Source organism: Balaenoptera musculus, chromosome 1 (assembly GCF_009873245.2).
Source record: "Balaenoptera musculus isolate JJ_BM4_2016_0621 chromosome 1, mBalMus1.pri.v3, whole genome shotgun sequence".
NCBI classification, from domain to species: Eukaryota; Metazoa; Chordata; class Mammalia; order Artiodactyla; family Balaenopteridae; genus Balaenoptera; species Balaenoptera musculus.
The window spans coordinates 155581073-155608469 of record NC_045785.1 but is presented as its reverse complement, the minus strand read 5'-3'; the positions used below and the strand labels follow the sequence as shown (position 1 = coordinate 155608469).

The 27397-nt window shown below is 36.4% G+C and overlaps 1 protein-coding gene across 1 annotated transcript in view; it reads left to right on the top strand.

The window, feature by feature from the left end:
• PLD5 (phospholipase D family member 5) overlaps positions 1-27397 on the top strand; it is a 488282-nt gene that overhangs the window by 185467 nt on the left and 275418 nt on the right. Inside the window, exon 2 of the mRNA XM_036835869.1 lies at positions 19635-19771. Within this exon, the coding sequence (XP_036691764.1) occupies positions 19635-19771 (137 nt within the window). The remainder of the gene's footprint in view (positions 1-19634; positions 19772-27397) is intronic.

Below are 27397 nucleotides of genomic sequence, written 5' to 3'. Positions count from 1 at the left end.
TGGTACCTTTTAGTTGTCAAACACTATTATAGAATTATCATTATCATTATTATAAGATTTCTGTTCTTCATTTCTAAGAATTTTGTAGAATATTGGGAGTAGGTTCTTGTGCTCCATTAAAATGTTGATTCAAACTTGAATTTTTGTTCTCTGTCCTGATATTTTAGAAAAGATGTCCTCTCTACTACATTGTTATCCTCTTTGATAGCTAATTTTGATCTCATAGTATTTAATTTTTTGCGTGTTCGATTTTACAAATAAATGTGTTTCTGTGATGGGAATCCATGGGAAAGTGTATAAATAATAAATAAATATACAGTGTTATAAAAAAAAATCACCATTTTGATTTTTTAGCCCTTACCATTTTTTCTCTTTATTATTTATTCATCACTCATTCAGCAAATATTTATTGACCATGTCTGCCAGGCACTATGGATCTAGGCAAGATTCTAGAACTCAAGGAGCTCAATTTAGTGAAAGAGACCAAAAGGTAGAAAACGAATGCATGATCAGATAATGAATTTACATGTCCTTGAAAGGGAAAGAAGCCTTTAGGTTGCTGTCGAAATAATTTTTATTACTGGTCTGGTTAAATAGTGAAATTTCCTAAAAGAGGGACACCCTTAAGTACCACTGGGAGAACTCTAGTAGGCATAAAAAAAAGCAGACTGTGTAGCTGAAGATTCATCTTTCAATTCAAGGCATGCTGAGGTGCATAGAGGACTTTTGCAGTAGTTGTAAGGATTTTGAAGAAGAAAATTGAGAAATTCTGTTCCCTGTTGAGGTTAAGGACATTGCAGATCCCTGCACTCCTTTTGCACGAGTAGACATTAAATATCTGCAAAATGACTGCAGTACCTTGGTTTGCTAGGTAGTGCATCATTAAACAATAGGACAAAAAAAATAGTTTTTTCTTAAGTGTTTGGTGTTTGTATCAGGGTAACACTGACCTCATAGTATGTGTTGGGAAGATTCTCCCTCTCTTCCATTTTCTGGAAGATGTCTAATAGAATTAATATTATTTATTTTTCAAATGATGCCACCTAAACCTGGAATTTCCTCTGTGGGAAGGTTTTAAACTAAAGACTCATTTTCTTTAATTGATATACGGGTATATTCAGTTTACCTGTTTCTTCTTCAGTGAGGTTTAGTAATTTTATTTTGCAAAAATAGTTCATTTTATCTACACTGGTTAATTTCAATTTGTTCATAATATTCCCTTAATATGCTTTTATTTTCTGTGACTTTATAAAGGTATCTTTAATTTGTGTCTTCATTCTTTTTACATATATGTATAGCTAAAAGTTTTTCAATTTTATTGATCTTCCAAAAAAAACAGACTTTGATTTCACCGATTTTTTTTTTTTTGGTGTTTTTCTATTTTCTTTTTAATTGAATTTGGCTCTTTATTATTTCCATTTCTCTATTTTGAGTTTAACCTGCTCTTTATTCTTTCTACATTCTTAAGGTAGAAACTTAGATTATTTAACACCTTACTTATTTTCCAAAATATGTATTTAGTGCTATATATTTCCCTCCTGCATTTCCTTTGGCTGCATCTCACACATTTTGATGTATTGTATTTTTATTTTCATTCAGTTTAAATTTTTTTCTAATTCTCTTTTTGCTTTCTTTTTTTTGGGGGGGGGGAGCAGACAGAGCAGTGTTTATTTATTTAACATCATTATTGGAGTATAATTGTTTTACTTTGTTGTGTTAGTTTCTACTGTATAACAAAGTGAATAAGCTATACGTACACATATATCCCCATATCCCCTCCCTCTTCCGTCTCCCTCCCACCCTCCCTATCCCACCCCTCTAGGTGGTCACAAAGCACTGAGCTGATCTCTCTGTGCTATACGGCTGCTTCCCACTAGCTATCTATTTTATATTTGGTAGTGTATATATGTCAATGCCACCCTCTCACATCGTCCCAGCTTAACATTCCCCCTCACTGTGGCCTCAAATCCATTCTCTACATCTGTGTCTTTATTCCTGTCCTGCCCCTAGTTTCTTCAGAACTATTTTCTTCTTTTTTTAGATTCCATATATATGCATTAGCATACGGTATTTGTTTTCTCTTTCTGACTTACTTCACTCTGTACGACAGACCCTACGTCCATCCACCTCACTACAAATAACTCAATTTCGTTTCTTTTCATGGCTGAGTAATATTCCATTGTATATATGTGCCACATCTTCTTTATCCATTCATCTGTTGATGGACATTTAGGTTGCTTCCATGTCCTGGCTATTATAAATAGTGCTGCAGTGAGTATTGTGGTACATGACTCTTTTTGAATTATGGTTTTTTCAGGGTATATGCCCAGTAGTGGGATTGCTGGGTCATATGGTAATTCTATTTTTAGTTTTTTAAGGAACCTCCATACTGTTCTCCATAGTGGCTGTATCAATTTACATTCCCACCAACAGTACAAGAGGGTTCCCTTTTCTCCACACCCTCTCCAGCATTTGTTGTTTGTAGACTTTTTGATGATGGCCATTCTGACCAGTGTGAGGTGATACCTCATTGTAGTTTTGATTTGCATTTCTCTAGTGATTAGTGATGTTGAGCATCCTTTCATATGTTTGTTGGCAATCTGTATATCTTCTTTGGAGAACTGTCTGTTTAGGTCTTCTGCCCATTTTCGGATTGGGTTGTTTTTTTGGTATTGAACTGCATGAGCTGCTTGTATATTTTGGAGATTAATCCTTGTCAGTTGCTTCGTTTGCAAATATGTTCTCCCATTCTGAGGGTTGTCTTTTGGTCTTGTTTATGGTTTCCTTTGCTGTGCAAAAGCTTTTAAGTTGCGTTAGGTCCCATTTGTTTACTTTTGTTTTTATTTCCCTTTCTCTAGGAGGAGGGTCAAAAAGGATCTTGCTGTGATTTATGTCATAGAGTGTTCTGCCTATGTTTTCCTCTAACAGTTTTATGGTGTCTGGCCTTACATTTAGGTTTTTAATCCATTTTGAGTTTATTTTTGTGTATAGTGTTAAGGAGTGTTCTAATTTCATTCTTTTACATGTAGCTGTCCAGTTGTCCCAACACCACTTATTAAAGAGGCTGTCTTTTCTCCCTTGTATATTCTTGCCTCCTTTATCAAAGATAAGGTGACCATATGTGCATGGGTTATCTCTGGGCTTTCTATCCTGTTCCATTGATCTATATTTCTGTTTTTGTGCCAGTACCATACTGTCTTGATTACTGTAGCTTTGTATTATAGTCTGAAATCAGGGAGCCTGATTCCTCCAGCTCTGTTTTTCTTTCTCAAGATTGCTTTGGCTATTTGGGGTCTGTTGTGTTTCCATACAAATTGTAAAATTTTTTGTTCTAGTTCTGTGAAAAATCCTATTGGTAGTTTGATAGGGATTGTGTTGAATCTGTAGATTGCTTTGGGTAGTATAGTCATTTTCACAATGTTGATTCTTCCAATCCAAGAACATGGTATATCTCTCCATCTGTTTGTATCATCTTTAATTTCTTTCATCAGTGTCTTATAATTTTCTGCATACAGGTCTTTTGTCTCCTTAGGTAGGTTTATTCCTAGATATTTTATTCTTTTTGTTGCAGTGGTAAATGGGAATGTTTCCTTAATTTCACTTTCAGATTTTTCATCCTTAGTGTATAGGAATGGAAGAGATTTCTGTGCATTAATTTTGTATCCTGCTACTTTACCAAATTCATTGATTAGCTCTAGTAGTTTTCTGATAACATCTTTAGGATTCTCTGTGTATAGTACCATGTCATTTGCAAACAGTGACAGTTTTACTTCTTCTTTTCTGATTTGGATTCCTTTTATTTCTATTTCATCTCTGATTGCTGTGGCTAAAACTTCCAAAACTATGTTGAATAATAGTGGTAAGAGTAGGCAACCTTGTCTTGTTCCTGATCTCAGTGGAAATGGTTTCAGTTTTTCACCATTGAGGACAATGTTGGCTGTGGGTTTGTCATATATGGCCTTTATTATGTTGAGGTAAGTTCCCTCTATGCCCACTTTCTGGAGAATTTTTATCATAAATGAGTGGTGAATTTTGTCGAAAGCTTATTCTGCATCTATTGAGATGATTATATGGTTTTTATCCTTCAGTTTGTTAATATGGTGTATCACATTGATTGATTTGCATACCTTGAAGAATCCTTGCATTCCTGGGATAGAACCCACTTGATCATGGTGTATGATCCTTTTAATGTGCTGCTGGTTGGGTTTGCTAGTATTTTGTTGAGGATTTTTGCATCTATGTTCACTGGTGATATTTGCCTGTAGTTTTCTTTCTTTGTGAAATCTTTGTCTGGTTTTGGTATCAGGGTGATGGCAGCCTCATTGAATGAGTTTGGGGGTGTTCCTCCCTCTGCTAAATTTTGGAAGAATTTGAGAAGGATAGGTGTTAGCTCTTCTCTAAATGTTTGACAGAATTCGCCTGTGAATCCATCTGGTCCTGGGCTTTTGTTTGTTGGAAGATTTTTAATCACAGTTCCAATTTCAGTTCTTGTGATTGGTCTGTTTATATTTTCTGTTTCTTCCTGGTTCAGTCTCGGAAGGTTTTACTTTTCTAAGAATGTGCCCATTTCTTCCAGGTTGTTCATTTTATTGTCATATAGTAGCTTGTAGTAATCTCTCATGATCCTTTGTATTTCTGCGGTGTCACTTGTTACTTCTTCTTTTTGATTTCCAATTCTATCAGTTTGAGTCTTCTCCCTTTTTTTCTTGATGAGTCTAGCTAAAGGTTTATCAATTTTGTTTACCTTCTCAAAGAACCAGCTTTTAGTGTTATTGATCTTTGCTATCATTTCCTTCATTTCTTTTTCATTTATTTCTGATCTGATCTTTATGATTTCTTTCCTTCTGCTAACTTAAGGGGTCTTTTGGTTCTTCTTTCCTTGATTGCTTTAGCTGTAAGGTTAGGTTGTTTATTTGAGATTTTTCTTGTTTCTTGAGATAGGATTGTATTGCTATAAACTTCCCTCTAGAACTGCTTTTGCTGCATCCCATAGGTTTGGGCCGTCGTGTTTTCATTGTCATTTGTTTCTAGATATTTTTTGATTTCTTCTTTGATTTCTTTAGTGATCTCTTGGGGATTTAGTAGCGTATTGTTTAGCCTCCATGTGTTTGTATTTTTTACAGATTTTTTCCTGTAATTGATATCTAGTCTCATAGCATTGTGGTCTGAAAAGATACTTGATACGATTTCAATTTTCTTAAATTTACCAAGGCTTGTTTTGTGATCCAAGATATGATCTATTCTGGGGAATGTTCCATGAGCACTTGAGAAGAAAGTGTATTCTGTTGTTTTGAATGGAATGTCCTGTAAATATCAATTAAGTCCATTTGTTTAATGTATCATTTAAAGCTTGTGTTTCCTTCTTTATTTTCATTTTGGAAGACCTGTCCATTGGTGAAAGTGGGGTGTTAAAGTCCCCTACTGTTTTTGTGTTATTGTCAGTTTCCCCTTTTATGGCTGTTAGCATTTGCCTTATGTATTGAGGTGCTCCTATTTTGGGTGCATAATATTTACAATTCTTATATCTTCTTCTTGGATTTATCCCTTGTTCATTATGTAGTGGCCTTCTTTGTCTCTTGTAAAAGTCTTTATTTTAAAGTCTATTTTGTCTGATATGAGAATTGCTACTCCATCTTTCTTTTGATTTCCATTTGCATGGAATTTCATTTTCCATCCCCTCAATTTCGGTCTGTATGTGTCTCTATGTCTGAAGTGAGTCTCTTGTAGGTAGCACATATATGGGTTTTGTTTTTGTACCCATTCAGCCAGTCTATGTCTTTCAGTAGGAGCATTTAATCCATTTACATTTAAGGTAGTTATCAATATGTGTGTTCCTATTACCATTTTCTTAATTGTTTTGGTTTTGTTATTTTAGGTGTTTTTCTTCTTTTGTGTTTCCTACCTAGCGAAGTTCCTTTAGCATTTGTTGTAAAGCTGGTTTCGTGGTGCTGAATTCTCTTAGCTTTATTGTCTGCAAAGGTTTTAATTTCTCCATCAAATGTGAATGAGATCCTTGCTGGGTAATCTTGGTTGTAGGTTTTTCCCTTTCATCACTTTAAGTATGTCCTGCCACTCCCTTCTGGCTTGCAGTGTTTCTGCTGAAAGATCAGCTGTTAACCTTATGGAGATTCCCTTGTATGTTATTTGTTGCTTTTCCCTTGCTGCTTTCAATATTTTTTCTTTGTGTTTAATGTTTGATAGTTTTATTGATATATGTCTTGGCATATTTCTCCTTGGATTTATCCTGTATGGGACTCTCTGCACTTCCTGTACTTGAATGACTTTTTCCTTGGCATATTAGGAAGTTTTCAACTATAATGTCTTCAAATATTTTCTCAGTCCCTTTCTTTTTCTCTTCTTCTTCTGGGACCCCTGTAATTTGAATGTTTGTGTGTTTAATGTTGTCCCAGAAGTCTCTGAGACTGTCCTCAATTCTTTTCATTCTTTTTTCTTTATTCTGCTCTGCGGTAGTTATTTCCACTATTTTATCTTCCAGGTCACTTATCTGTTCTTCTGCCTCAGTTATTCTGCTATTGATCCCTTCTTGAGAATTTTTAATTTCATTTATTGTGTTGTTCATCATTGTTTGTTTGCTCTTTATTTCTTCTAGGCCCTTGTTAAACATTTCTTGTATTTTCTCCATTCTTTTTCCATGATTTTGGATCATCTTTACTATCATTACTCTGAATTCTTTTTCAGTTAGACTGCCTATTTCTTGTTTATTTGTTTGGTCTGGTGGGTTTTTACCTTCCTCCTCCATCTGCTGCATATTTCTCTGTCTTTTCATTTTGCTTAACTTACTGTGTTTGGGGTCTCCTTTTCACAGGCTGCAGCTTGTAGTTCCCATTGTTTTTGGTGTCTGCCCCCAGTGGGTATGGTTGGTTCAGTGGGTTGTGTAGGCTTCCTGGTGGAGGGGACTTGTGCCTCTGTTCTGGTGGATGAGGCTGGATCTTTTCTTTCTGGTTGGCAGGATCGCATATGGTGGTGTGTTTTGGGGTGTCTGTGAACTTAGTATGATTTTAGGCAGCCTCTCTGCTAATGGGTGGGTTTTGTCCTTGCTAGTTGTTTGGCCTGGGGTGTCCATCACTGGAGCTTGCTGGTCGTTGAGTGGAGCTGGGTCTTAGCATTGAGACAGAGATCTCTGGTAGAACTCTCAGTGATTGATATTACGTGGGGCCAGGAGGTCTCTGGTGGACCAGTGTCCTAAATTCGGCTCTCCCACCTCAGAGGCTCAGGCCTTTCACCCAGCCGGAGCACCAAGACCCTGTCAGCCACACTGCTCAGAAGAACAGGGAGAAAAAAATAAAGAAAGAAAAGAAAATAGAATAAAGTTATTAAAATAAAAAAAATTAAAAATATATTATTAAAATAAAATATAAAAAAGTAATTAAAAAAAGAAGTGAGCCACCAAGCCAATAAGCAAATCTACCAATGATAACAAGCAGAAAAACTAAACTAAGATAAACATATAAATCAGAAACTAGTCAGTCGCATACAGCAAACCCCAAGTCTACAGTTGCTTCCAAAGTCCACCGCCTCAATTTTGGGATGTTGTCTATTCAGATGTTCCACAGATGCAGGGTACATCAAGTTTATTGTGGAGATTTAATCCACTGCTTCTGAGGCTGCATGGAGAAATTTCCCTTTCTCTTCTTTGTTCGCACAGCTCCTGGGGTTCAGCTTTGGATTTGGCCCCACCTCTGCATGTAGGTCACCCTCTGGCGTCTGTTCTTCACCCAGATAGGATGGGGTTTAAGGAGTGGCTGATTAGGGGGCTCTGGCTCACTCAGGCCAGGGGGAGGGAGGGGTATGGAAAGCAGTGCAAGACTGTGGTGTCAGAGGCTGGCGTGATGTTGCAACAGCCTGAGGTGTGCCATGTGTTCTCCCAGGGAAGTTGTCCCTGGATTACGGGACCCTGGAAGTGGCAGGCTGCACAGGCTTCCAGAAGGGAAGGTGTGGATAGTGACCTGTGCTTGCACACAGGATTCTTGGTGGCTGCAGCAGCAGCCTTAGCGTTTCATGCTGGTCTCTGGTGTCAGCACTGATAGCCGCAGCATGCACCTGTCTCTCGAGTTCATTTAGGCACTGTTCTGAATCTCCTGTCCTCGCACACCCCAAAACAATGGTCTCTTGCCTTTTAGGCATGTCCAGCCTTAATCCCAGAGTCCCTCCTGGCTAGCTGTGGCACACTAGCCCCCGTCAGGCTGTGTTCACGCAGCCAACACCAGTCCTCTCTCTGTGGTCTGACCTCCAAAGCCCTAGCCTCAACTCCCAGCCCCCACCCGCCCCAGCGGGTGAGCAGACAAGCCTCTCAGGCTGGTGAGTGCTGGTTGGCACCGAACCTCTGTGGTGGAATCTCTCCACTTTGCCCTCTGCACCCCTGTTGCTGTGCTCTCCTCCATGGCTCCAAAGCTTCCCCCACCACCCACCCCCTGTCTCCACCAGTGAAGGGGCTTCCTAGTGTGTGGAAACTTTTCCTCCTTCACAGCTCCCTCCCAGAGTGCAGGTCCCATCCTTCTTCTTTTGTCTCTGTTTTTTCTTTTGCCCTACCAAGGTATGTGGTGAGTTCCTTGCCTTTTGGGAAGTCAGGGCTTCTGCCAGCATTCAGTAGGTGTTCTATAGGAGTTGTTCCACATGTAGATGTATTTTTGATGTATTTGTGGGGAGGAAGGTGATCTCCATGTCTTACTCCTCTGCCATCTTGATGGTCCTCTACCTTGGTTTCTTATTTGACACATAGACTACGTAAAGTTTTTTTGTTTGTTTCCAAATATTTGAGGTTTTACACAGATATTTTTCAGTTATTGATTTCTAATTTAATTAAATTTGTACAGAGAACATGCTTTGAATGGTTAAAATTTTTCTAACTTTTTTGAGACTTGTTTTATAGCCCAGGATATGATCTATTTTGGTAAGTGTTCAACCTGCTCTCAAATAAAATATATAGCCTGCTATGTTTTTGTGCATTATTCTATAAATGTCAATTACATCAAGTTTGTTGGTACTATTGTTCAGATCTTATATGTATATATTGATTTCCTGTCTATTTGTATCCATTATTGAGAGAAGGGTTTTGACATCACTAAGGAGTTGAAGATTTGTTTATTTCTCTAGTAGCTTTTATTTTATGCCTTTGAAGATCTCTTATTAGATGCATAAAACTTTAGCATTGTAGTCTTCTTGATAAATTTACCCCTTTACCACCATAAAATGACTCTGATTATTGCATCTTCAACAAATCTGGATAATTTTTTGCTATTATATTTTTCAAATATTTTTCTGTCCCTTCCTCTCTTTTAGATACTCCAAGGACAAATATATTAGGCTGCATGAGTTGTTTTATAGCTCACTGGTATTCTGTTCATTTTTCTTCTACTATTTTTTCACAGTGTTTTCATAGAATTTACTAAACTTTTCTTATGTTGTGTCTAATCTGCTATTAATCCCATCCAATGTGTTTCTCAATTCTAGAATTTTGTTTTGTTTTATTTTAGTTTCTTTTTTCAGAGTGTAACAGTGGCTAATATGGTCACATTTTCACCCTGGCTAAAAATGTCTATAGATGCATGGGTAATCCACTCAAATACAAATTTTAAAGTAGTAAACACATTTTTCCCAGTGGCTAGTTAGGCAGATTATGAAAGTTATCCAATGTAATATGGTTTTGCATGGGCAATATATTTGTGCTAACCCAGTTTTCGCTTTTGAAAAACTATATGGTAGTAAGCTGTATATCATAGTAGTTAAAAAGCATGGGCTGGAATTAAAATACCTAGATCTGAATTCTGGCTCTCCAAGTAACCTCAGTACTTTAATTTTTTATCATTGAATTGTGAACATTAAATGAGATAATATGTTTAGCTGTTCAGTTAGTTCCTCATACATAGTAAGTTTTTAAAAAATGACTGGAATTTTTTCTCATATACTTTAATATAATTCAGTGAGCAAAAACTGATTTAGAAAATTAATTGGTATTTGGATATGACTTGCTGTGCCTGAGTTTTGTCATATTTCCAAGCATACATTATAAAATATAGATTATAAACTTTGAGTTTATTACTAGTGGATGAAATGTGCATCTTCATCTTATCATGAAATATTATCTTTAAAATATTTTTATATTTTTAATTGACATATAACATTATATTATTTTCAGGTATACAATATAATGATTCAGTATTTGTATATATTACAAAATGATCACCAAGGTAAATCTGCTTAGTACCTGACACCATACATAGCTACAAATTTTTCTTTCTTGTGATGAGGACTTTTAAGATCTACTCTCTTAGCAATTTTAAAATATGCAGTACAGTATTATTAACTGTAGTCACCATGCTGTACATTACATCCCCATAGCTTACTTATTTTGTAACTGGATGTTTGTACCTTTTGACCTCTGTCACCCATTTTGCCCATGCTCTGCTCCCCACCTCTGAAAACCACCAGTCTCTTCTGTGTATCTATGAGCTTGGTTTTGTTTTGTTTCAGATTCCACATATAAGTACAATTATATAGTATTTGTCTTTCTCTGTCTGACTTATTTCACTTAACATAATGTGCTCCAGGTCCATTCATGTTGTCAGAAGTGGCAAAATTTCATTCTTTTTTATGGCTGAAATATACGTATATTTTCTTTATCCCTTCATCTTTTGATGGACCCTTAGGTTGTAAAAAATGCTGCAATGAATATGGGGGTTGCATATATCTTTTTGAGTTAGTGTTTTCATTTTCTTCAGATAAATACCCAGAAGTGGAACTGCTGGATCATATGGCAGTTTTTTTCCTTAATTTTTTGAGAAATCTCCATACTGTTTTCATAGTGGCTGCACCAATTTACATTCCCATCAACAGTGCCCAAGGGTTCCCTTTTCTCCACATCCTTAGCAACACTTGCTATTTCCTGTCTTTCTGATAATTGCCATTTTAACAGGTGTGAGGCGATATCTCATTATGGTTTTGACTTGCATTTCCCTGATGATTAGTGATGCTGAGCATCTTTTCATGTATCTATTGGCCATCTGTATGTTTTCTTTAAAAACATGTCTTTTCAGATCTTATGCTCATTTTTTTAATCAAATTGCTTTTTCTTTTGTGTTGTATAAGTTCTTACATATATTTTGGAGATTAACCCCTAATCAGATATATGATTTGCAAGTGCTTTCTCCTATTCAGTAGATTGCCTTTTTATTTTGTTGATGGTTTTCTTTCCTGTTCAGCAGCTTAGTTTGATGCAGTCCCACTTATTTATTTTTGCTTTTGTTGTCTTTGTTTTTGGTGTCAGACCCAAAAATCATTACCAAGAGTGATGTCAAGGAGCTTACCACCTATGTTTCCTTCTAAGGATTTCATGGTTTCAGGTCTTATGTTCAAGTCTTTAATCCATTTTGAGTTAATATTTGTGTATGATGTAAGATAGTAGTCCAGTTTCATTCTTTTACATATGGCTGCCCAATTTTCCCAAACTAATTATTGAAGAGACCATCCTATCCCCCTTGTGTATTCTTGGCTCCTTTGTTGTATATTAATTGACCATATACATTTGGATTTATTTCTGGACTCTGTGTACTGGTCCATTGAGCTATGTGTCTGTTTTTATGTCAGTAGATACTGTTTTGATTAATACAGCTTTGTAATATAGTTTGAAATCAGGGAGAGTGATGCTTCCATCTTTGTTCTTCTTTCTCAAGGTTATTTTGACTATTCAGGGTCTTTTGTGTTTCCTTACATATTTTAGGATTGTTTGTTCTGCTTCTGTGAAAAATGCCATTGCAATTTTGATAGAGATTGCATTCAATCTGTAGATTGCTTTTGGTGGTATGGACATTTTAAACAATATTCACTCTTCCATTCCATGAGCAGTGAATATCTTTCCATTTCTTTGTGTCTTCCTCAATTCCTTTCATTAATGTCTTATACAGTATACCTCGTTTTATTGTGCTTTAGTTTGTTGTGCTTTGCAGATATTGTGTTTTTTACATATTAAAGATTTGTGGCAAGTTGGTCAGTGCTGTTTTTCCAACAGCATATACTTACTTCTTGCCTTTTGTCACATTTTGGTAATTCTTGCAACATTTCAAACTCTATATTGCTATTATATTTGTTATGGTGATCTGTGATCTTTGATGTTACTATTGCAAAAAGATTATGACTCACTAATCAATCACCTTACTGGAGGGCTCAGATGATGATTAGAATTTTTAGCAATAAAGCATTTTAGTTAAGGTATGTACATTTTTTAGATATTATGCTATTGTACACTTAATAGGCTACAATTATCTGTAAGCATAACTTTAATATGCACTGGAAAACCAAAAAAATTGTGTGATTTGCTTATTGTGATACTCACTTTATTGCAGCAGTCTGGAACTGAACCCACAATATCTCTGAGGTATGCCTGTGGTTTTCAGTTTACAGATTTATCATCTCCTTGATTAATATTATTCCTAGGTATTTTATTCTTTTTGATGCAATAGTAAATGTGATTGTTTTCTTAATTTCTCTATTTAATAGTTTGTTATTAGTGTATAGAAACACAATGGTTTTTGTATATTGGTTTTGTATCCTGCAACTTTACTGAATTTGCTTATTAAGTCTAACAGGTTTTTTTGGTGGAATCTTCAGAGTTTCTATATCTAATATCTTGCGATCTGCAAATAGTGAGAGTTTCAATTTTTCCTTTCTAATTTGTATGCCTCTATTTTTTTTCTTACCTAAGTGCCCTGACTAGGACTTTCAATACTATGTTGAATAAAATTGGTGAGAATTGGCATCATTATTTTGTTCCTGATCTTAGAGAAAAAGCTTTCAGCTTTTCACCATTGAGTATGTTAGCTGTGGGCTTGTCATATATGGCCTTTATTATGTTGAGGTATGTTCCTTCTGTATCCACTTTGTTGAGAGTTTTTATTATAAATTGATGTTGAATTTTGTCAAATGATGTTTTTGCATCTATTGAGATGATCATATGATTTTTTCTTCATTTTGTTAATGTGGCATATCACATTGACTTGCAGATGTTGAACTATCCTTGCATCCCTAGAATGAGTTCCATTTAATTATGGTGTATGATCTTTTCATGTATTGTTTTGTTTTTAAACTTTTAATTTTATATTGGAGTATAGTTGATTAACAATGTTGTGATAGTTTCAGGTGCACAGCAAAGCAACTCAGCCATACATATACATGTATCCATTTTCCCCAAACTCCCCTCCCATCCAGGCTGCACATAACATTGAGCAGAGTGCTATACCATAGATCCTTGTTGGTTATCCATTTTAAATATAGCAGTGTGTACATTAATGTATTGTTGAATTTTGTTTGCTGATGTTTTGTTGAAGATTTTTGAATCTACATTCATCAGGGATATTGGCCTATAATTTTCTTTTCTTGTGGTATCCTTGTCTGGTTCTTGTATTAAAGTAATGCTGGCCTTGTAAAATGAGTTTGGAAGTGTTCCTTCCTCTTCTGTTTTTTGGTTTGAGAAGGATTCATATTCTTCTTTGAATATTTGGCATAATTTACCAGTGAAGCTATCTGGTCCTGGACTTTTGTTTGTTGGGAGGTTTTTGATTAGTAACCAATCGTCTTACTAGTAATTAGTCTATTCAGATTTTCTATTTTTCATGATTCAGTGTTACAAGTTTCCATTGCTTCTAGTTTGTCCAATTTGTTGGTGTATAATTGTTCATGTTAGACTTACGATCCTTTGTATTTCTGTGGTGTTAGTTGTATTGTCTCCTCTTTCGTTTCTGATTTTATTTATTTGAACTTTCTTTTTTTTCTCAGTGAGTATAGCTAAAGGTTTGTCAATTTTGTTTATCTTTTCAAAGAACCAACTCTTATTTTCATTGATCTTTTCGATTATCTTTTAAATCTCTATTTCATTTATCAATATTTCTGCTTTGACCTTTGTTATTTCCTTCCTTCTACTAACTTTGAGTTCGTTCTTTTTCTGGTTTCTCGAGGTGTAAAATTAGGTTGTGTATTTTTGTTTCTTGAGCTAAGTATTTATTGCCATGAACTTCCCTCTTACAAGTGCTTTTCCTGCATTCCATAATCTTTGGTATGTTGTATTTCCATTTTCATTTATCTCAAGGTATTTTTTAATTTCTCTTTTGATTTCTCCATTGACCCATTGGTTTTTCCATTCACTAGTGTGTTTTTTAATCTCCAAATATTTTTGAATTTTCCATTTTTCTTGTTATTGGTTTTTAATTTCATACCATCATGCTCAGAAAAGATGTGTGATATGATTTCCATCTTCTTAAATTTATTAGGACTTGTTTTGTGGTATAACATATGATCTATCCTGGAGAATGTTTCATGTGCACTTGAGATTTTTCCACTCTGGTTATTGGGAACACCAAGTCTTCCTGGACCCGTGTTGGGTTAGGGATTGTTCCACCTGCTCCTTTCAAGTGATTATTTTCTAGTCCTCAGGTAGTTTCCTTATACACAAGGAGACCCTCTGAAGTTTTCTACAACTCCTTCTATGTGAAGATCTCCTCTCATTAGTACTCTGTCCTGTGGACTCTAGCTGACTTGGCCTTTCTAAAATCCCAACTTTGTCTCCTCAACTTAGAGAGATTGAGTGTTTCCAGTGTTCCCCTTTTTGTGCCATGGTGTGGAAGCTCATTCAGTATGTTCTGATACTCAGTTGGGCACTCTGAGCTGGTAATACACATTTGAGAGTTATTGGTATATATAGCCAGTGAAGACCTGGAAGTAAAATACTTCAGGAAGGGGTTACAGAGGGAAAAGAGAAAAATCCTAAGCTAGAACCCTAAGGAGCAACAAAATATATGTGGAGAGTTAAGGGATAATTCTTCTAAAGTGATTTTCAAAGCAAAGCCCTTAAGTACTTAGAGTTTAGAGTTTCTAATACTGTTCCAGAGTATGGCCATTATTTAGGAGTTGATAAGTCATTAGCTAAGATTACTTTGGATCTTCTGAGTATCCTGTTTTCTGGGCACATATCTAGGCACTCAGGATAGGAACACATCTAGAGTCATAGGAAAGTCCTACAGACTCAGGAATGCCTTGTGTCCACAGCTTAGAGTCAAATGTCCAATCTTCATTTCTACACTAATGGACCACCATGAGAATTTGTGAACCAAAAACTAATAATAATAATAAAATAACCGTAGCTAAGTAGAAAATGAAGTCAAGAAAAGAAAAAAAGGAAAAATTTGGATCTAGAAAACAGATCTAGAGGCTTGAGATTTTGAGACCTAAATTAAATCCCTGGACTGTCTCCAACCAACTGGTTGGGTCACCTTGGACAGCTCAGTAACTAAACGTCTTTGACTTAGTTTGCACATCTTTCACATGGAGAATAATTGTACCGGAACTTCCAGCTTTGTGGGCATTAAAATCTACATACATAAAAGTGTTTATTTTTAAGACTTTGCCATGATCTTGTTAAAAAAAACTAGTCATGGTAAATAAATGAAAAAGAATATGAATAATTTTAATTTATGGTTAATTTTACATATTTACCTTTTGCCTCTAGGTAAAAATTCCTTTTAAGAGCTTGTCAAATGGTATATAAGCCCCAAGTTGGAAACATAATACTTCTAATTTTAAAATTTACTATTCTTTCCTCATTTAGAGGTTATACACCTCTTTTCTGTATTGAGATAAAATGTATTTGATAAGGATATGGTATTTAAATATTTTCAAAGTTAGCATAATTAGATTTATTTCTTGATCAAGCAAATAATTCTTTTCAAAATAGTTTCAGTGTAAAGTACAGTGAAAAGAACTGACTGACACTAATAATAGCATTTCAAATATTTTTTTCTTTTAATAGGTTGAATCATCAGTGAAGTTTAGGTTGTAATCATGTTTATGGGTTCTCTTTAAAACTTTGCTTCCCTTGATTCAATTCAATACAAACAGAAAAGTGTGTTCAAATCAATTCCTGAATGATCTGAAATGATCTGTTAAGGATTTGAAAATGAATAAATCTCTTAGTAACCTGGAGTTTGTTCTCATTTACGAGACTCTTATGCTGTCATTTGAACAGAATCTTTCACTTTTGATGATTTGGAAAATAAATGAGACTAAATAAATTAGTGATATGATTTCTTATTGTTATAGTACATTGTTTCAAGGAGATGTTTGAAAATGAATATCAGAGTCTGAATTTCTCTTACTTGACAAACTAAAATGAAAATAATAAATGAAAATAGTTCAATTGTTCATTTTAATAGAAGTTGATAATATAGAATTAAATCAATAGAGCGAATAGAAATTTGTGAGGGTTATTACATCAAAGTACTTCAATAGCACACATATTAACTAGAATTCTTATTTACTGTTTTATCATAAAAATCAGAATAGAGGGAAAGGAATCAATGTTGTTATAGAGGAAACATTTAGTATTAACTTCAGTAGGATTCATTCATTGAGTACCCACTATGTATCTGACATGGTGTATTCATGCTGCTCTCTCTAGGATTCTTTCTGAGAAAATATTTAATTATATTGTCCTAGGTTAGAGGCTCTTCTGGACTGGATTAATGTGAATATCATTACATTATTTCAAATCTCTCTAAAAGCTTTTTGTTTGTTTCTATTTATAATTTATAGAGAAATGGATAAAATGGGGAAAATGTTTAATCTTTTTTTTTCTGTTGTAAAATGAGTGGCTTTGAAGGAAAGTTTTGTGAGTAAAGGAGACAATGATTTTTCATGCAATGAAATACTATACAACAACTTAAAACTATGCTTTAAAAGAATATTTAATATATTAAAACATGATTACATGCAAAAAGTAGAATGTAAAACTATATATAGCATGCTATAAATATTATCAGATTGTTATATAGGTAGATGTAGTATAGGAAAGAACCAGAAGAAAATGTTAATGGCAGTTATGTCTGAGTGGGAATCTGGGTGATTTATTTTCTTTTTCATACTATATATTTTCTCAAAATAGTTAATAGCAGACATTTTCTGATTATACAAGTAATGAGTATCATTAAATAAATAAAAAGTAAAGGGCAGAAGACAGTTCATTCCAAAATTTAAAAAATTTTTGTTATAAATAATTGTTTAAGCCCCTACAAAGAAAATAAATCACAAGATTTACATTTAGATTAATAGGGTGTATTTATCATGATCCCTTTAATGTTTGAAAATAAACTACTACAGGCAGGTGAATTTGAAGGATGAACATGTATTAAGCAGCATTTAGTAGAGATGACACTTTGATACGTCAAAGTGTGGCACCTGGACCAGGAGCATCAACATATCCTGGGAACTTGTTATAAATGCACACTTTTGGGCCCCACCCCAGACCAGGGGATTTAGATGCATGCTTAAGTTTGAGAAATGCTGCTTTAGAGTTTTGGATTCTGAGACTGATATAGAACCATTTCTGAATTTTATCCTAGAAGACTTCCATCTCACATTTCTTTTCTCCCTTTTTGTCTTATTTCTTCCTCTCCTTCTCTGTCTCTGTCTCTCAGCCTCTCTCTTACACATAATTGCATTTTTTGTTGTATGTTTTTTGTTTATTCATATCTTTACCTTGTTTCCCCAAAATATTTGAGACAGCTTACAGAGATGCATATACTACGATATACTAACAACAGCAAACACTCATTTAGTACTATCTATTTTTCAGGTACTGTTCTAAGTAATTTACATAAAGTATCTCATTTAAGTTAATTTTTAATAACAGCCCCATAAAGGCAGTTGTTGTTATTATTATTATGATGCCCATTTTACAGACAAGGAATCTAAAGCATAAAGACTAAATAACTTGCCCAAGTGCATACAACCAGTAAGTGGCAGAGTCCAGGCAATCTTGTTCCAAAGTCTGAGCCTTCAACTGGTTTACTGTGCTGCTTCTTAAAGATAAAATTAGTGAAGAATTGGGGATGAATGCCAAGTAAAGGAGCAAGATTGCATAACCTATTCTGCAGAGTTTTACAGAGTTGGTAAGCATGGCCCATGAATTGCCTCTAGCTCCCACAAAGAGTGAAAAAGAATGAGCTATAAGATTTACAATCACCAAAGTGTGGAAATAAACCCATTTTCAGGAAGGTCACTGAGAGAAATACCTCTAGTTGCTCTCCATCCTGAGAAATATTCATTGTGATTTTCATTTCATTCATTCACTCTGTATTTGTTTATACAATAACTATCTCTTGAGCACCTTCTGTTTGTTAGGCTCTTTGCTCGTTGCTTGTGGATGGAAAGAATAAAACAATCCATGCCTTAGAGAAACCCAGAGCCTAGGGTTAAAGAACAATGGTGTATCTTCCTTGGGCTTTCCCCCACTTCCTCTCTGAGTGTGCCAGTAGTAGAAGAGCATAATGACAGGCAAGAATGATCTTGGAATAGGTTCTACTATGAGAGAAGACCTGAGGGAGGATGAGAAAACACTAAAAGAAAACAACCATTTGATCTGTAGTGCCTGGTCACAGAGACAACATTATTTCCCGACTACGTCTTTCTCTGTAATCTGTAACCTGAGGCTGCCCCTGGACAAACTGGACTTTAGGAGGTTCCTTGATTCTTTGGAGACTATGTGGCTACAGGGATGAAGGGCAGGAGGGTGGTAAGAGGAGACAAAGCCAGCTGGTTTTAACAAAGCTCTGAAATTTGTGTGTGTGTGTGTGTGTGTGTGTGCATACACATGTGCACGCATATCTGTGTATGTATGTATCCCATCACTAAGAAAGTGCTTCTGGCTGCCTGGTCAAAGGTCACCCTTACCCCTTCTGAAAATAGTTCCTAGAAGCTGCACAAAGACTTAAAAATTCTTCTTTCTCCTCTCCTCCCCATCCAGATTTACCTAATAAATTGAAAGCAGGCAAAATTATTTGTCCCAGTGGTCATGGCTTTGCCTAGTTAACGTGACCTTATCTTATGCCACCTTTGACCGTGAACCCCTGGAGATAGGGATGTCTTGAATTCCAACACTTGGGCCTAAATATAAGGACGTGATTTTCTTTGACCACCTGGAACTTGAGCTTGTGTTTCTAAGTGAAAACCATATCAAGAGTGTGAATGTTGGTTAAGATTTTATTCAGTGTTTTGAAATGAATGACGTTGCCTAATGACCCATGATGCTGGGATCTGATAGATTTAATTTTCTGATCAAAGTGCAGAATTCATACTGACCACAAGAGCATCTTTCCTGAAGTCATCACGCCATAAATATCTTAGAGGAAGATGAGATGGGAAAAGCAAGAAGATACAGAGTTTGAATGCAGTTTGCATAGAGTTTGGAAAATGGTGGTAATAACAGGGGACAGAGAATAATTATTGAGCCACCCTGTGTTTCATTTTTAATTTGCAATAATGGGTCTTGTAGTGATCTTTTCTGGACTACCTTTGATTAGAAAGAAGAAGAGCAAATTCGTTTGAAAATCTTGATGCAGCACCTACATTATTTAATAGATTCTAACATATTTGGCAGGGATTTGAAAGCTATGTTGAGGAATAAGCATAAAGGTCTTAGGCATTTCACCCAGAGAGCAGCCCTTCTCTGGCAGTGACAAAACTAATTATTCCCCAAAGGGTTTTGCCTGGAACTTTGAAAAGCTGCCACATCTTGAGTTTCGTAAGCAAAAACTGCTTTACTTACTTTTCTTTTTCTTCTTTCTCTCTTGCAGTCCCAGCAGAAGTGCATCGTGATCTTTGCACTGGTGTGCTGCTTTGCCATTCTCGTTGCATTGATATTTTCAGCCGTGGACATCATGGGAGAGGATGAGGATGGGCTCTCAGAAAAAAATTGTCAAAATAAATGTCGGTAAGAGGTAACAAACAAAAATTTAAAAATTCTCTTTTAGGGAGTGGGTGAGAAAGTCAAAGAGGGTCCTGGAGAGTGGAGAGAAAAATATCACAAACACACATGGTCACCCAAGTGCCCACTGGGTTAAACCGAGACATGACTCACTGTCCACTGATGCTCTTACTTTTATTTAGACCAAGGGAATAAAAATGAGTAATGATTTAATTCACTTTACAGTTTGGGCATATTCTGTACAAAGGAGTGGTTGACAAAATGAAATTTTGTAACAATCTGCATCCTGGACACGTCTGTGTATGAGGTTTTGATTTGTTCCATAATGAGCTTGGCACAAATGAAGGCCCCAATGGACAAAGGACACCGTGCTAGTTGTTATTTCAATTAGAAGTTAAACGCACATCTCAGGAAAAATTCCCACTTAAAATTAGGGATTAAATAAATAAGCATGTCTATGAGAAGACACAGGTCTCCTCAGTCTGTCCCAATTTAGCACAAAGTTTATTTTTAATCCAGAAATTACAACAACTTTACCATTATATTTCTGTATTTTTTTCTCTTCAATTACATTAAATAACATTTCCCTAGGGTCACTTCTGACTGCAGAGCAGTCACAGCGTGGTTTTATCCACATAAATCTCTTCATCCAGCTCTTCCCTGAACCCTACTTTATTTTTTGAGGTTGCTAGGAGAATGTAGAAAAGTACCAAGAGGGGGCAGAGAAGTAAGAGGCTTATTTTTATGTACATGTTGCTGCAAAGCCGAAGTGAGGCCATAAAATTACAATGGTTATTACAAATTAGAGCTTATAATGAATTTTAAATGTTATTTTTCCCTTTGGAAAGCATTAGTCAAAGTGCCCCTCTTTTCTAGCTTAAAAGGTCAACCACAGCCTCGTAATGTGTATGTGAGTTTTTATCCTGGATATTTTGCCTTGAGGGTTGAATGTCTGACAGAAAAAAAAAAAATCTGGAAAAGACAATTGAAATTTTGGTTTTTTTAACCCATGATACATTATAGCTTAATTACCAGGCAACAGTATTATACAGAACAAAGGATACAAGAGAGAAATCAGTATACATCTTAGATTTATTCCTTCATGTTAGATAGGTGTTCCTAAATATGTTTGTTTCCCAGACTGAATTTGGGAGAAAAATTATATTGGGATTATAAGGAAAGCAGTAGAAAAACAGCAGGTCGTCATCGTCTTCCTCCTGATCACTCCATCTGCATCAATACCTTGTGCTAATCCTGTTACCTGACAAATATAAACATTCTGTGGGCAAGGGGCCAGTGACTCATACTTCCTCAGTGGAGTGCCTCTGCCGGTCTCTCTCACCTCACCTGTAATGAAGACTGCTGAGTACTTTAAATGGCAAACCCCAGAACCTAGAAAGTAACTTTGTAAAGGTCAAACTATGATGACTTCCTTAAGACAAAATACCCAGGGCCTTTTCACAAACATTGCCAGACATTGGTAGTTTTCAACAAAAAAGTTGGGAGCCTCCGAATTATGCCTCTTTTCATTTGGGGGAAGCTATAATTTAATCTAATTTTGATTTTTTAACTCATACAACTGGAATTTCGGTCTGGTTATTTCTTCTGTCTCAGTCAATAACTAAATCCTGATGACCCAACATTGCTTCTCCCTGCATCTAGATCATATTCTCCCAATTACCAACTATGCTCCTGCTTCCTTTCCCCTGAGTAGTTGGAATCACTACCCTGATTACTTTGTTGCACCCCTACATGCAACTGTCTTTTCCAGAACTTGCAGCCCCTCCAGATCTTCCTCTCTTCTACAGTCTCTTCCCCTATGTCTTGCATTTCTGTTCTCCTACATTCTCAGCCTTGTAATAGGCACTTTTCTATATCTGCCCAGGTGGCATCTGGCTTTCTCCTAACATCCTGAGAAGCTTCTGCTTTTTCTCCTCTCTCCAAAGCACAGGGTGGAGGCAGGGCAACTGCAATTCCTTACACCCCAATCCAGTCCCAGTCTCCAGTGGGACAGTCCATTGCCCCACCATCTTCCCTCAGTCATTCTCATTTTAATTTGACGAACTTTTCTTACATCAGCCACTGTCTCCTTATCACTATAGGCAACGTTACCTTCTACCAGGACTCTCTCTCTCCTTCTTTTGTGCCTGGCTAATAGATCTTCCAGCCACGAGTCCCATCCCTTGCCACTGTCCTTAGTAACTGTAAAATTTACTTCCAGTACCCTAGCCTTACTGTTTTTAACCACCTCAGGTCAATAAATTTAATGTCCACTTTGCCTTTGCACCTGCTAGCAAACTACTCCACCTCCCAGGTAGCCTAATGTAGTGAAAGACCATGGACTTTGAAATTTGAAAGATCTGGATTCAAATCTATATTCTACCACTTTCTGACTCTGTAAACTTGGGCAAGATATTAACATAATTATGTCATTCATCACCTTTTTGCAGAACAACAAAGGACTGAACAAGGAGTTACACGTAGTTCATGAGACAAACATGGTGATTCTCGGTGGTCGAAAGTGCAGTGGGAAAGTGTGAGGAGGTTTGGGGCAGTGGCCTGACAGAGTGGAAAGAGGAATCCTGGCCTTGGACGCCACTCCACTCCTGATAAGTTATGAAAACTATTTTAGTTTTATTTCCCTTAAAAATGGTGGATTAAAAAAAAAATCTATCTCACAGGGTTTTATGAGGCTTCAGTAAGTCATATAAACCCATAACCAAGCTGCAGGAAACTCATAACAAGCAATATATAAATGTCAGTCCTCTCCCTGTCCCTTCCTAAGAGTGCAGAATCCCCCTTCTCTATTCACAGCTAGGCTTCCTATTCCCCCCATTTTGGCACTCATCCTGAATCTACTCTTTATCTTGATTTTAGTTAGTCTTTGGTTCTGTGGAGGTAAACAAAGAGAACAAACATATGAGAATGAGCGAAGTAAACATGAAAACAGATGCTGTTTATTCAGAGCTTGCTATGGCGAGTCAGTTCGCCTCAGTCATTTGTGTTTTAGCAGAGACTCAGAGGCAGGCAGAGGAGGGGGCAAGCTTCATAGTGGTGTGGCCTGCCTGGAGGCCGTTGGCCTGGGGGAGCTGGAGGTGGGCTAACTAGAAGCAGGCATCCTACGTGATGGGTTAGGGGTACATACTTGGCTTTCTCTGGTTGGTCCTAAATTGGAAGTAGGGACAAAAATTAGGGGAGCTGGCAGTTATTAAGTTATGGCCATTTTGGTTTCAGAAGTTATTGTTTAGCCTCCTGGATTATTACTAGAGATAGCAATCCTACTTCCTATAATTCTGACCTATAGCAGGCTGGGCTGGTTATTGTAGATAAGAAGTTGGTTTCCTGGGCAGGTTGCTGCAGGCTGTGACTCAGAGTTCTACTTTATATATATATATATATATATGGACTGGCCATTACTGATTTGCATATATATATATGCAAATCAGTATATATATATATACTGATTATATATATATGGACTGGCCATTACTTATTTGCATATTCAGTCTCCCAGTTCCCTAAACCTCCTCCTATACTATCAGCCCCTTCTGTTTTAATTTTCTTTTTATCCATTTGCTAGGCCATGACCAGTGTGTCTGCGATACTTCCTGTAGCATGATGTAGTCTTACTTGCCTCCTTGGATCTTGTGTCTCAACCATGCTGCCAGTTCTTAAACTGGTTGACTCCTAGTTCCACCCATCCTTGTCCTCAGGGCAGACTTAACCATTGCTCCAACCCCCCAGCAGCCTGCAGAGAGTGAGTTCCGTGTCCTTCAGTCCTAGGTTCCTCCAGGCAGGAATGCCCCCAGTAAAATAAGTGACATCATCTGGAGATGCACCCACTGAGTATGCTGGAGCTGATACAGACCAGAAGGCAAAACTGCCAATCTGCAGGAGCTCTAGCATGCCAGTCTCAACTTAGTCCTTCTATACAAAGTTCCAGTCCTCCTCTCATGACCTTTTCCCATCATAACCTTTCTAGACTCTGTCTACCCTCAAGGTGGCACTGAGGAGGTCACATGATGCTCAGCTTCCAATTACCATTTACTTCACTCACATAGTTTTCTCTTTATGTTCTTCTCCTTATGGTGTCATTATCATAAAGAGCGCTGCTTGCTCAGTGCAACCTTTGCTGAGATCTAACTACCTTGTAATTAAGCTCCTTCTGTGTTTGTAGCTCTCCTCGCTCCTGAAAGTTGAAAGAATACAAGACATTCTGCAGTCTGTCAGCGGCTTCACACTGTTTTGACAGCCTCTTTCCAAGGTCTCCTCATCCAGTGCACTCTTTTCTAAATATATTACTTGAATTCATTTTATCTCTACTAACTAGCCTAGATACCTTTCTGTCCTCTGAAAGTTTCCCACTCCAAATCATACTGCCCCCTCAGTGTTTTCCCAACTTTTATATGTCTTTCTAAAAAAAATGTATCTCCTTATAAATAATGTCCTATTTGTGATTTATTTTTTCCTGACTTCTTATTTTATTTCTCTTCCTCTTTTTATTACTTAGCTTCTGTAATACTGTACTAATAGTAGAATAATGATACCCTTGATTATAGTTTTCCATACAAATCAATAAAATAACTGCTCTAAACTTATCTTCCAAAGTGCCTTTCAACCAACCTCAGTTGTTATGCCCAGAAGCAAGATCTTTTGACCTCAGTAAGTGACTTTGACCTATTTCTCTGTCTCTTTGTACTGAATTTATGTGTACTTTCCCTCATTTCCCAGTGTGTTTTTAATTGCTGATTCAGTCTCTATAAATATAAACCTCCACATCACTTGATTACCTGAGGGGGTGAAAGGCAAAATTTCTAGTTTTCACTAAGAAATTATATTTCAGTGGCCTCTGGGGCAACACCAGAGAGTCAAGAATAGCTTCAACTGCCAGTTTAGATTGTATACATCCTGTGTTTTTGCTATTTTATGATTCACGAGTGTGCCTAATTATTATTTTGCACCATTCCTGCAAGAGGTAACCATGCACTGTGAAGTCTCCCACGTGTCACATCCTCAGGGACCAGTGGAGATGCTGGAACTTACCTCCCAGTTCTGCTCACACTCAGAACACCTGCTCACCTTGGAACTCTCACCCATTCAGATGACAGGCCTCCATTTTTCATTTTACAGCTACATCTATCTCTCCTCTCCTGGAGAAATCCTACCTCAGTTGTTTTGGATTGTTACTGCCCCATTTATTAGAGAGATTATTAGACACTTACTAGAAGAGGGACTTTTCTCTACCACACCTCCTGGATAAATTCACACAGAACGAGTTTGCACCCTGCTCCTCCTCCATCTCAGGCCCGATTCCCATAACATGGTAACTAACTTCTGTAAACCCTCATTAAACAAGCTGAGTAAACATAGAATTTTGGGTGGGCTGTCATTGACTTCTAAACATATTGATGGACGCTTGCCACCTATTCTATCCAGATAATTACAGCAGCCCTTGCTCCTGTACTTCCTCCCACTTGCCTGTCATCCTTCTAAATCAGTTCTGTGTCTGGGTGACTACAGCCCTGGTTGGGCTCACTCTTGCCCACAAATCTGCCTATCCATTTTAGCCTGTGCCCATTTGGTCTGAAGCATGAAGGGGAGGGACCAACTCGGTCTATGTATATAATCCCCACTATTCCTGAACCCAGTAATTTCCTTTCACCCTAATGTGAATGGACTTGGGTCTGTTTAAAATGTGACATGTGTAATATTTTAGGCTGGGTAATTAATGTATAAGTTGCCATAGTGGTTCTCTAATAAGGGGTGGCCTAGACCACCAAGGTTTGGCTACAGAAAGAATAGTAAGGGCCGTAATAGGGCATCCCTTCACACACACACTTTATGTATATTTTCTAAATTTTATAATTTCTCTATTACAAAGCTGGCTTCTCTATTTTGTGTTTTTCACATCTTTGTCTTCTGAATTTCTTCCTCTGATCCATTATTTACTTACTTAAAATAATACACTATATCCATAGCTATATCTATATTTCTATTAATAACTCAGTTGCAGCTCCAGTATAGGACATATACCATTTGTATCATCAATATGTAACATTTCCAGAAGACAGTATTGAGAGACCTCTTTATGCACTGACAATCACCTCCTAGTATTTTGTACTTTCTCATTTAGTATCATAACCTTAGAGCTATCTTAACAGACACAACTTGCTCCAATAGACTTTAGTCATTGTTTTCCCTTTTAATGCCCCAATTTTTATTCTTGGCTAGTAGGAGCTGTCTTTTGTACATGTGCAATGTCTTTTGGACATGATTCCAGATATCTCTGAGAGCAGCCTTGCTTTCTGGCAGCAAGAAGCTGTTCTAGTCCCATTTTGAATTTTCTGGCTCTGAGACATGGTACTGTCTACTCTCTAATGAGACCTGGTTCTTTTCATGGAGGATTCTATTAAATATCAAAACCCAAGCTTAAGGGTTTCATTAGATTGTCCCCCAAGGGTATTGGTGATAGATAACAATGACACCAGAGGAAAAGCTTTTTAAATTGCTTTTGTGACTGAGCAATATTCCTTCATCCTCTTTCCTTTCCTTCCTTTCATATTATAGGAATAAGAAAATGGACTGTAGGAGCCAAATTTCCTGGGTTTGAATTTGGCTGTATCACTTAGAAGAATTGCAATTTTGGGCAAGTTTCTCAGTTTTACTATACCACATTTTCTTCAGCTATATAATGAAGACAGTTATTATGTCCTACTTGAAAGGTTTCTGTAAGGACTAAATATGTTAATACAAGTACCTTTCATATCTGTCATATAATAAATGCACAATAAATGTTGACTGTTCTTTTTTAAATTTTAGTTTTTTTTGGAGTATAGTTGATTTACAACGTTGTGTTAGTTTCAGGTATACAGCAAAGTGAATCTGTTATACATATACATATATCCACTCTTTTTTAGATTCTTTTCCCATATAGGCCATAACAGTATTTTTTTTTTTGACTGTTCTTTTTATTAAGGGACATAAGTTCATTGCAGGTGTTTGCAGTCCCCTTTTAAGTTCCATTTAACTTTGCTCCAAAATAAGGAAGTTTTTCATCCATTTTTTATCCTCTCCTTAAACTACAAGTTTTTTCCTTTATTTATATTCACTTTGATCTACCATGGTTTATATTGACAAGCCCAACTGTGTTTTTAAATTAGTGTTGCTCCCAAATTTAGGAGACTTGGTTTTTGGCTTCATATTTGACATCTGAGCACTTTTCTGACTGTCAAAAGAGAAAGAGAAACATTTGTCTACACCCCCACTCCCAAGGAAACATGAAAGAATTTAAAAGCCTAGAGCACCTGGTACTACAAATAGATTCCTAATGTACTAAACAAACAGTAATGATAAAAGGTGGAGTAAAAGCAAAAACTGGCTCTAGAACTTTTATTTTACATTCCTTCCTAGTTTCTCTGTTTTAGCTCACAATGAACCTATTTCCTTTATAACTTTCTTGATGTGTTTTTTTCCTTTTTTTAATGCCAATATCCATTTATTACAGAATATTCTAGAATCTCTAGAAAGAGAGGAGATAGCACTTACGTTTAATCCACTATATTAAACAAAAAAGAGCCAATTTACCCATTTATTTTTTTTATTGAAGTATAATTGATTTACAATATTCATTTT